At 34.4% G+C, this 12376-nt stretch overlaps 1 protein-coding gene across 6 annotated transcripts in view; it reads right to left on the bottom strand.

Annotated features, from left to right (window-relative positions):
- Positions 1-278: 278 nt before the first annotated feature.
- Positions 279-12376, bottom strand: part of LOC140451084 (NPC intracellular cholesterol transporter 1-like) — a 370771-nt gene continuing 358673 nt past the window's right edge. For all 6 annotated transcript variants that reach the window (XM_072544806.1, XM_072544817.1, XM_072544810.1 and 3 more), the window contains one exon: positions 279-9865. In XM_072544806.1, coding sequence (XP_072400907.1) covers positions 9860-9865 — 6 coding nt within the window. In that variant the 3' untranslated portion in view covers positions 279-9859. The remainder of the gene's footprint in view (positions 9866-12376) is intronic.

Below are 12376 nucleotides of genomic sequence, written 5' to 3'. Positions count from 1 at the left end.
ACTACTTTATATTGATTAGATAAGTTTTTTCTTTCAATATGGTTTTTTCTTGTAAGGCTATAACTATGAGGTCTAACTCGAGAACACAACATGAAAATATTGGAGTACTCCCTACCATATTTTCATGTTATCAAGTAGTTTTATGGGCCTGTAGTTTGTGCATTGTTTTATATTCCCCTTGTTTTGTAAGCAGGTACTGTTTCTCCATTCTTCTGGTAGTTGTCCTACTTCCATAATTCTATTTATTCCGGGTAAGCATACGAAATAAAAAAACATCATAATACAAAATACATATATTTTAGACACTGTTTAAGTTATAGAAAAATCTTGTTACAAATAGATAAATACAGCAGTCACATGCTGCACTTTTGGAATGTTAAACCACAAAAAAACCATTCAAAATTTTCTTTTAAAGATAATATAATAAAAATAATTTTAAAATTACATCGAAAATTTACATTAAATTTTTTGCCTACATGTAATTAAAAATAATACCGCTGTACACCGATATAGTAATCAATACGACAATGAAACGCCAAGAAGAAAGCAAATAGGCCATAAAATAGCAAATCAAAAGTGGTAAGGTCACATTACAGTGTACGGCCATCTATGTAAAATGACACGTAACCTCAGCGTATAACTATGCAAACGCATGGAGAATTGCTTATTTTTTAAGAATTTGTCACGCAAGTAATTTAGTTCGCTGGTGGTGGTGTATTGCTGTAAATATAGTATGTTCGGTCAGGTTGGAAATATTTTGACAGATTCATTGTCGGAAACATACAGCCCAAAAATTCGTACCTCTCACTATTAATAGCTGAATTAAACTTACTGTTTAATTTTTATCAAAATCTTTTTATTTGTAAATACTAATTTATAAATGACTATAAAATTTCAAAAACAAACTTTTATATAATATAATGCATATGAGCTGCATATTTTTTTGTTTAAATATTGGCTATGAGCACGTATGCTTGGTTGTATAGTAATTTCCAGCTACTACGGTCAAAATTTAACGAGCCTAGCATAAAAATTACTAAATTTACTACGTTGTATTAAAACAAAACAAAAAATATCAAAATATACACAAACTTACAAACAAAAATATATGTAAACATAAGTTGTCAAAAATGTAGAAAAACATATATATGATATCTCGAATACTGATTGTGATTTTCTCTTTTCATGATTCCCTGACCAGTATTTTCTCTTGTTTCATCCCATAGAGCATATATTGTCCTATCAAAATAATTAAAACTTTACAAAAATACAAAAAACAAAAATTCAGTTGTAGAGCAGTAGACAAAAGGAAAATATATCTTAAATTAAAAGCCACGATATAGAATGAAGTAAATCTCTTTGGTTTTATAACAACAACATTTCAATACCAATATAATTACATCCTTTTCAATAAAGATGGTATTTTAATCAGTAAAAGATAATAAATAAAGATTAATAATGAAAAACAAACCCACCTTAAGTTCATATATGGTTTTTGACAAAATATATCTTCTTCTTCTTCATGCGCCGAGCTCGATTATCGAAAAGAGATGCAGAGGATCTGTTAAACCAATCTCTCAGGTTTCTAAGCCATGACGTTCTTCTTCGACCTGGCCCTCTTCTTCCGTCTACCTTGCCTTGTATTATTAAATGGAGTATATTATATCTCTCTGGGTGGCGCATAACATGGCCAAAATATTCAAGTTTGCGATTTTTAACTGTTTTGACGACTTCGGTAACTTTTCCCATCCGATGCAAAACAACTTCTTCGTAGGATTCTTCGATACACCCAGATTTCAAAGGCTTCCAGTTTCTTGAGAAGTGTATCCGTCAAAGTCCAACCTTCAACACCATACAAAACAGTAGAGAACACATAACATCTCACTAATCTAATTTTCAGACAAACAAAATTTTTCAATGGAATACGTGAAAACGCTCCACAAATCCAAGATGGATCACATCATATAATATCTGCATCTGTTCAGCTTAGTCAAGCTACAACTGCCACGCTTCCAAAAGGGAGCAGTATTAAAAGCGTGTAAGAAGTAAAAATAAGGCGTGTACGAAGTAATCAGCAAGCCGGTCCGGCTTTACCTCTTCACAGAAGAGACATTGTTTTTCCAGAAGAGTATAAACTAAAACAAAATGGAGAGAACAATTTTTACTATTTGATTCAGGCTAACACGAGAATCATTTCATCAGCTTGTCAATATGACGATAGCCAACGCTTGAATACAAGCAAGGCACACAAAGAAGAAGAAGAACACGATGATCGGTTGTTAATTTTATCAACAAGACAAACTCTGCTTCTTCTGGCAAGGTCACAACACTGTTTTGTCGACGGAACTTTCAAAACTATACCTCACCTTTTTTATCATCTATATACAATCCACGGATTAGAGAAAAATACTGCGATTCCTTTAGTATACGCACTACTACCTATTAAGACAGAAGAAACTTATGTTCGGCTACTTTCAAAATTAAAAGAACTTTTGCCTGGAGCTTCGCCTGCAACCATATTAACAGATTTTGAAAGCGGTATGATAAGTCCTATAAGACAAGAATATCCCGACTCAAGATATCGTGGGTGCTTTTTCCACTTCACTCAATGTCTCTTTAGAAGAATCCGGTCAGACGGTTTAAAAAGAAGATATGAAACTGATTCAGATTTTGCTTTAAAGCTCCGATTACTGGCGGCCGTAGCATTCGTTCCTACTCTAGACGTAGTGGGGGCATTTGAAACGATTTGCAAGCAAGATGTGTTGCCAGCAGAAGCCCAGTCAGTAATGATTATTTTGAAGATAAGTGGATCGGACGTCCACAAAGAGGTAGACAACGTCGTTTGCCCTTATGTTCACATGATCTGTGGAATTGTTATGATAGGGTCCAAGAAAGTTTACCAAAAACAAACAATTCCATAGAAGGATGGCCTCGAGGGTTTGAACAATAGATTTCCGCAGATTATCCAAACATTTGGAGATTTATTAAAGGCATTCATCTGGAGCAGAGCTTACATGAACTTCAAATGAAACAGTATATAGGAGGCTTGGGAGGCCCCCTACACGTATAAAATACAGATTGTGTAGAGCGGCTTGCAAGTCTGGTAAACAATTTTACCACCCTGCGAACACTTACGAATTCTTGCGGGGAATAGCACATAATGTATCGTATTAGTATATAAGAAATACATATAGAGATCATATGCATAAATAAATTTAAAAAATTAAAAGAAACTGTTGCTTTAATAAACTGAGAATTACGTTCGGGGAATTGTCTTTCGGGAAACTGTTTTCGGGCAATTTTCCGGGACCCCATAAAATTTGGTATTGAAAATGTAAGAAATTGAAATCAAAACCGTTGGATAGGTACATATTGTCATATTAAGTATTGGACAAATACAGGAACGAACCCTTTCTAAATAAACTAATCTTTTAAAAATATACTGCTAATGTAATATGAGAATTAATCACTTGGGAATTTTTTCTATCTCTATTCAATAAAGATACTTTAATATGAGGCCCTCAAACCGTCAATGATGATATAATTTATCTTAAGTATAATTTAAGCGATAGTAGTAACGGTAAAATCCACAGAAAGAAAAACATTATTGTCAGAATGAGAATTATAGAATCAATGAACACATTCTGAAAGAAATATTTGAATGAATCTACCAAAAAGCTTCGGGTAGAATAATTTGGACCACAGAATCCATCAAGTAGTTAAAAGAAATATTTCTCACGAGATCAACTAACAAGCGCACAGAAGAAAAAAATAACCTATAAAAAGAGCAAAAAGCTTGAAAATGAGAAAATATAATAATATAATCGAGCCAAAAACATTGAGAAGGGGGGGTTTGTTTTAGGATTTAACAAAAAGACCGACAACAGATTAGTCTAGGGTCAACTAAAAATAGATAAGGAAAAAATTATTCATAGACCTGTTAATGAGAAAATTTGCTTTTAGAATCATACCAATAAGTCTCGGAATTAAAAAAAATCGCAAAGTTACTATAAGTTTATAGAATCGATTACAACGTACCCAAAAAAAAATTCTCTTAGAATCCACCACAAATACCTGAAAGAATGTCACTATAAAATACACCAATAAGCACAGGAATAAAAAAAACTCGGGCTTAAAAGATATCAAAGAATCCCTACAATAGACACAAGAAAACTTAAAGAACCTAACGTAAAAGAATGCCTCCAACATGAACTGCATGTGAACTGCAGCAAATTGAACACAAACACCAATGATATTGATGAGTACTGGGATCGACTAAAACATTGTCTACTGGAACTTTGTAAATACTAAAGAAATACTAAAGACTTCCGCAAGAAGAAAAGAATGGATGAATGATGAGATACTCAATATGATGGAACAACGGAGACAATTTAAAAACAAAGACAACAATAAATACAGAGAGATAAACCACGAGATCAGGAAGATGATAAAGCAGGCAAAAGAAAAATACTTTGAAGAGAAATGCAAAGGGATCGAAGACCTTCAAAATAAATAAGATCTGTTTAACCTAACACAAAAACCACTGGTGTACTTCTGGATAGACACGGGACTACTATAACACAGACGGACGAGAAAGTGCAAAGATGGGCAGAATATATCGACGAACTGTTCGATGATGAAAGAGGAGATCTGGAGCACATAGAACTTACGTCAGAAGAAATAGGTACATATATTACAGAAGAAGAAATATTACATGCATTAAAAACAATGAAGAGTGGGAAGAGCCCTGGGCCTGACATGCTTCCTATAGAAATCCTAAAAATTCTAGATGAGAAGCACATTGATGTTTGAGTGACACTCTTGAATCAATTTTATAGTTCAGGCGTATTACCCAAAGAGTGGTTAACGTCGATTTTTATTTGTCTCCCCAAAAAGAAAAACGCAAGAGAATGCAGCGATTACCGCACCATTAGCTTGATGTTTCATGTGCTAAAGTTACTACTAAAAGTCATCCATAACCGAATATATCACAAACTGGTCATAGACGTTAATGATACACAATTTGGTTTTCACAAAGGCCTAGGAAGGCGTGAAGCTCTTTTTTCACTTAATATACTGATACAAAGATGCCTGGACGTCAATCAAGATGTATACGGATGTTTTATTGACTATAATAAAGCATTCGATAAAGTACGACATGAACAATTAATGAATATCCTGAAATCAAAGAAGATTGACTACAACGACCTCAGGATCATTTCAAGTTTATACTATACACAGCGAGCAAAAGTACGTGTTAACGAACAGCTTTCAGAAGAAATTTAAGATCTTCAGAGACTGGTGACCAGAATAGCGGAGTATGGAAAAGAGTAACAATGAACGCCAAGAAGACGAAAGTTATGAGAATATCGAAAACTCAAAGAAATAACGAGAATCTTCTATAAACGAAACCAATGTCGAACAAGTGGACAAATATGCATATCTGGGAACAATGATTAACTCCACAAGTGATTACATTTAGGAGATCAAAATCAGAATAGAAAAGGCTAGAGCAAATTTAAACAAATTGAGAAGAGGGATGTACAAGGGATTTAAAATTGGAACTAAGAGGTAGGCTGGCGAGGTGCTATGTTTTTTAGACTTTGTTTTATGGAATGGAATCTTGGACCTTAAATACCACATCAATGAAAAAACTGGAATCATTCGAGCTGTGAGTATATAGAAGAATTCTGAAAATATCGAGGACAGAACACGTCACAAACAAAGAGGTTCTGAGAAGGATAAATAAACAAATGCAATTAAAACAAGAAAATTGGAATATCTCGGACATAATACAAGTGGAGAGAAATACACCTTGCTCCAACTGATTATGCAGGGAAAGATCCAAGGAAACAGAAGCATAGGGAGGCGTAGAATGTCATTGCTGCGCAACCTGAGAGAGTGGTACTGATGTACATCAAATGAACTTTTCAGAGCAGCCGTCTCAAAAGTCCGATTAGCTATGATGATTGTCGACCTCTGCCGCGGAGATGGCACATGAAGAAGAAGATAAATTTAAACGAAAATCTTTGAGGAGAAAATCTCACAGAATGAATAACCCCCTAGAAAAAGAAATATAGCAACAACCAAGGAAAAAGCTGCATTAAAAGTAATTTTTTCATATCATCTTCACCATGTTTCATCATTTGGCGGTCCAATTTAGAACAGTTATTTGTACCTCTTAATACTAAACATATATTTAATTTCAATTATTTAAATTTATACAATGTTTTTTCCGTAACCGTTAAAATATTACCTAGAAAAACCTTTCAGTGTCTAAGTTTTCTAATAAATAACATTTGGTTTTGAAAACTTCTTGTGAATTATGAGACAATAATTTCACGTTAGCAGTTAATTGAAAGATTCGAATTTGGATTCATAAAAATTTCTTTAATATTAAGGTTCTAGTAACAGTTTTGGCATTACAAGGAAAACTCTTTTTTCTAAAAGAGTCACGATGAGCATCTAATCTTACATTTCGATCAATTTTTTCTTACATCCCTTTGAGAAATAGAGTCTATATTTATGTACTTTTAATGGAAGTCCATTTTCTTGTTAACCCTCCAGTACAAGCGCGGATTACGTACGTAATCCATTGAATTTTATATTGCCATTCGGACTATACTCTATATAAAATTGCCTACCTCCTTATACCTTCAGGGCATAGTATAAGTTTTAGTATGCGACTGTCGCTTGATGTGTGTAGGTGTAAGAAATAGAATGTGTTCTGTTACCATTATAATCATCGCGTGTACTTACCCTAAACTAAACTAAACCTAAACTAAAAATTATATTTTGTATTCGTCGGTTAAGGTAGGTTTTCTGCGTGAAAAAGAGTAACAAAGATTTATTTTTTATTTTTGTTTTAGTTATCAGCAAGGTTCCGACCAAAAAAGTAAAATTCGGCGACTCTAATTTTGAAAAAATGCTGATGGAATGGAATAATAAAATACAAGAACGAACATGGAAATAATAATGTTGGAATAATAATGTTGAGCAATATGTATCTGATGATGTTCTAGAGCAAGAACCATGTCCATGTCTGAACAAGAATCGGAACAAGACTGTGATGAAGAGGTTCAAAGGGAAGAAGATGAAGAAAAAATAATTTTGTTTTGAAGTTACCAGGACTAATAAGAGAAGCTAGAAAAGCAAAAACACAGTTTGAATGCTTCAAATGTATGATAGATGATAATATCGTCAAAAAATTAGGCGTTATACCAACATCTATATTGAGAAGGTAAGAGCAAATTTCCAACGCTACAGAGATGCTAAAATGACCGACGTCGAAGAGATTTGGGAACGTATTGGTATACTCTTTTTAGCAGGTGTTCTAAAATCTGGAAGACTAAATGTTTTGCAAATGTGGGATAATAAGAAAGGTACTGGTGTTGAATCTATTTACTTGACAATGTCTTTAAACCGTTTCCGATTTCTACTGAGATGTTTGTTTTCAAAAAAATTTTACACTTTCAGAATATTTAACAGTTGACGAGCAATTACTTGCTTTTAGGGGAAAATGTCAATTCCGTCAATATATCCCCAGTAAACCATCCAAATATGGTATAAAAATATTTGCGTTAGTACCTAGCAAATATGCATAGGTATACCTATAATATGAGGATTTACTTTGGAACACAAACAACTGGTTCTTTTGAAACTGATTGGAGTAGCGCAGAGGTTGTTTAAAGAATGGTTAAACCCATAGAAGGAACGGACAGAACTGGATGGATGGACGGACCATGAATAACTGGTTTATCAGTATATCTTTGGCCATGGACTTGCTTTAAAAGCGATTAACTATTGTTGGAACAATTCTTAAAAATAAGAGGGAGCTACCACAAGAATTAATAACGCCTAAAAAGAGAGACATAAGTTTTTCACTATTCGGATTCCTCCAAGAAAAATGTATCTTGGTAACGTACGTTCCAAAAAAAAATAAGGTCGTATTATAAGGCCGTTTCTTCCATGCATCTTGATGACAGTATTGATCCTGAAACAGAAAACAAGAACAAACCCGAAATAATAACGGATTACAACAAAACAAAATTCGGTTGATGATGATTGAAAATGATCTGGTTGACCAGTTGTGTGCACAATATGATGTTTCCCGAAACTCTCGGCGTTGAACAATCACCGTGTTCTTTGATTTATTAAATGTATCAGGAATTAATACATTTTCCCTGTATAAGGCTAATAATGTCAATGCATCACTCCAAAGAAGCACTTTTCTTCAGGACATTTCGTTTGAGTTAATAAAACCACTGATAAGGCGACTAAACAACACTTACACATCAACAGAAATAAAATAAAAAATTAAATTTCTTTTAAAAATAAATAAGGAAACTCCTAAAGAAGTTCCGACTCGATCTTCGGTTCTTGGGCGTTGTCATATTTGTGGACGAACAAGGAATAAGAGCACAAGAAAATGGCACAGCAGCTATGATCAGTGGACTTGCCCAGGACATTTAAAGCAAATATGTGTACATTGTGCTGAGATAAAACAGAACATGCAGTCTGAATCAGATTAAGATGTTATATTTAGGAAATTATAGAACCTAGTTTGGTTTGTAACGTTTGGTTATAGGTAACTTTGATTTATAGTATTTGTTTCTTAATTTTCATTGTTTTTTTTAGTGGTATTACAGTGGTATTATTAAAACCTCATTAAAACAATAACATTATTTTCAAATAATATTTCTTTTCCAGCGCTCCAGTACGTATGGATTACTAATGTAATCCACGCGTGTAGTCACATAAGAAAATAGAGCGCGTGTACTGGAGGGTTCAAGATTATGGCTTTTGTATGAATAATAATTATGTTTAAGGAATGTACCAAAAAATGCCTTCTACTATTTCAGGACTCCTTCCAAAGATAAAAGTATTAAAAATATAGAAATGTAGGTAAATCAGGCAATATATTCAATATTAATATATGGATTGATAAAAATGAGCATAATTAGAAAAAATATTTATTTTAAATTAAATTCGAAATAACTGCCGATAAAAATAAACATACTCTATTAAAGCATTTAAAAATATCACATTATAAGTGACAGATGCCATTCTAGACAGTTGCCATTATTTTGGCCAACAGGACTTTTCATCAAAAAATAGTGTTCGAACAGACATTTTGTAAACAAACAGGTTAGGTTAGTAATACAAATAATATAGATAATTAATATAAAAAATAATAAAGAAAGTCTAATTATTGAAAAAAATAAAGTGCCACAATTAGCAAATCAATTTTTTTAATCGATTATTATTATGATACCTATACGAAAAGTAACAAAGAAGCGGTGTTGTTATTTTATACATTTTATATATTCTTTATACATTTATAAACCAGTACGTATAACGTATAATATATATTATACGTCATCGTCAAATCTGTCTCTACGAAAAACATGGCCGCTGATGAAAAGTCCTATAATTGCATCACTAAACGATATGGTAGATCATATAGTTGCAAGTGATACAATGTCACCATTAGTATACTTTCTAATAATATCTAATCTTGCTATCGTACAAAGTACATACCGTTACCAAAATGGCCACTAAAACCATGAGAAATGTAGATAAACCTATTAAGTAAAAAAAATTAAGACAGTCGACATATTTGGAGTTGTCACGTTAGCTACTAAAAATTTAGCCAGAAAACATTGAATTGGTATATTATATCAAACTAACAACACTTGAAGAGTCCTAGTATAGAACTATAAGCAATCAGGAGTTATAGCACCGTAGGAGCGGCACTGGGAGATGGATGGCAGCAGAGGTGATACCATCGTCCGAGTCCATGAGTACTCCGAATATGTAGTGTAGTGTATGTAGTGTCGGTGGGGGCTTCTACGCTTGATCACGCCTAAAACACGTAAACAGATTCATTACTAGATTCTTATTCTACTCTCCTTTTATTACTTATTCAATTTCATGTTTTTGATTTCATACTGAATGATACTTTTGGGACATTTTTTTATACTACCATATGGACCTTTTACACTTATTCTTTCATAGCTTCATAATATACAAAATTATTTATCCGTTATTATAATCTTGGTCTGTTCTGATCTAGTTACTTGTACCTAAACAATTTTCTAGACTCTACTTTTAATATAAAAACAAACTCTAACTGAATTCGAAAAAAAAAGGATTTATATTACCAAGCAACTAATAAAATTTGTTCTTAAATTATATGATTTCGATAGTCTTTTTTTTTAATTTTATTATAATTTGAAATGTTTAAGGATTTTTCAGCAAGATAGTGTAGTCCTCCACAGTTTTCAGTACTGATAAGGAAGAAAACTTTACTGAACGTTTTTTTTAATAGCCATATTGCCAGATTCCAGTAAGAGTCTAAGAAGGTATCCATTGAATACTGGCAGTAGGGGAAATCTTTTTTAGATATCTAACGTCACGGCAAAACAACCTGGCATCTTTCGGCAGAGTAGGATACTAGGCCAGAAGACCACAGGGTAGTGTCGGATTAACCCTATTCAGGCTAAAACCTTAACCACCGTTCCAGAGAGGTGGTTTTGCCACCCAATGAACAACTAAAATGAAAAACTAAAAACTTATAAATAACCATACTGTTACGATAAATATCCTGGCCTAAAAATAACTGTAAAATATATGATGACTAATTCTAATATGTTTTAGATTTTACGAGAGGCTTCTATGTACCTGAACGACCTTCCAGAATAAGGTCGAACCGATGCGAGGGAAATCCAGTTTGCCTTTACCGTTTCGCCGTCGTCTACTCAAGAAGGTTTTAGACTTTTCGAGTCTAACGGTACTGAGTATATAACAGGACATTTTATTTGGAAGAAGTCAGTTAATAAAGAAGATTCGCGCCCGCGATAAATGTTACGTTCGCTTTTTAATAAATTATGTATCTTTAGTGATAAATAAATTAATATCAGTTATTGTGCTTGTTAATAAATTTAGATAAGAACCTTTTGATAAAGACATTATAAATTAAAGACATAACAATTAATAAATTCACAACAATACGTATTTCCGTAAATCAGAAAATATTTCCGTTAGGATATAAACTAATAAATAATAACCATAAATTTCAGATCCCTGGATCAATTTTCTCGTCTGTCCTCCTCCTCCTTTTTCTTCATCACCCCAGAAATCAGACAGTGTACTTCTCTCCATTATTTCTCTCCTCTCAACATTATGTTTATCATGTTTCTTTCAGCCAACCCGAAACCCATTCGCCTCTAGAAATCTCCCCTCTCATTTGCTCATCTCTGCCACTCCACTATCGTTCTTTCCCTCTCATTCTTATCTATATTTCCATCCATCCTCCCCGCATACACCTTCGCTCACTCTTTGTACAACAAAAAGATCGAAATCACCGCTTCAATGACATTCAGAGCCTCATTTGAAACCGTCCTTAATGCTTTAGATATCCTGAGGAGCATTCGCCTTTGCGAAGTCTCCATCAGCTTGGCGTATTTCGCAGTGTTCAGTGGGCAGCGTTTTTTACCGCCGACTGGAAAACTCCATTTCGCACCCTTCTTTTGGTGCTACCTGGGCCTCCAATGTTTGGCATCAGCCGTATCAACGGTTCGTCTTCTCTACCGTCTTTTGGATGTGTACTCCGAACCTCAGTCCTTCCGACAACCAGACTCCAAGATACTTAACCGATTTAACCGGTGCAACCTCCACACCTTCCACTATAAAGCGAAGAGAGGATGTGTCCCGCTCCCTTTGAGAACTAACACCTCAGTGGTCTGAGGTGCTAGCTGTAGAACGTTATCCTGATCCACCTAATAATACGACGCCGGGCTGTATTAGCCGCATTAGCCATGTCCGTTTTCTGACTCGCCTTCGCAACCAATGCGAGATCATCGGCATAAGCTACAAGAGTGCATCCACTTGGCATCTGTAGACTCAACATCCCGTCGTACAGGACATTCCACAGGATGAGACCTAGTACCCAACCCTGCGGAACACCCTGCGACAATGCTAGCATCTTTTTCTCTCATGGACCTGTCAGTAAAGTATCTGTCAATTACGTTGTCCAGGTACTCACTAACGCCCAATTTTCTCAGCCTGGACATGATTTTTTCCTATGATGCCGTGTTAAAGGCATTCTTGACGTCAAGCAGAATGAGAGCCACCCATCTCGTTGTATCCTGCGTGACTAAAGTGTGATCGAATCTATGGTGGATCTTTTGGTCCTAAAACCATATTGGCGGTCGCTCAGCGCATGCTTTTCTTCCAGCTCTCGCTCAAGGCGGCCTTTCATAAGCTGCTAGTACAATTTAGCTACCGAACTAAGAAGACAAATTGGCCGAAATCAAACCTCTTCCTCTTCACCTCTACCTTTCGGGATAAGGACAACCTTAGCTTCTTTCAACAT

The sequence above is a fragment of the Diabrotica undecimpunctata genome, chromosome 1, assembly GCF_040954645.1.
Source record: "Diabrotica undecimpunctata isolate CICGRU chromosome 1, icDiaUnde3, whole genome shotgun sequence".
In the NCBI taxonomy this organism is placed as follows: Eukaryota; Metazoa; Arthropoda; class Insecta; order Coleoptera; family Chrysomelidae; genus Diabrotica; species Diabrotica undecimpunctata.
The sequence above is the reverse complement of the archived record's forward strand: the minus strand, read 5'-3'. Positions and strand labels throughout refer to the sequence as shown.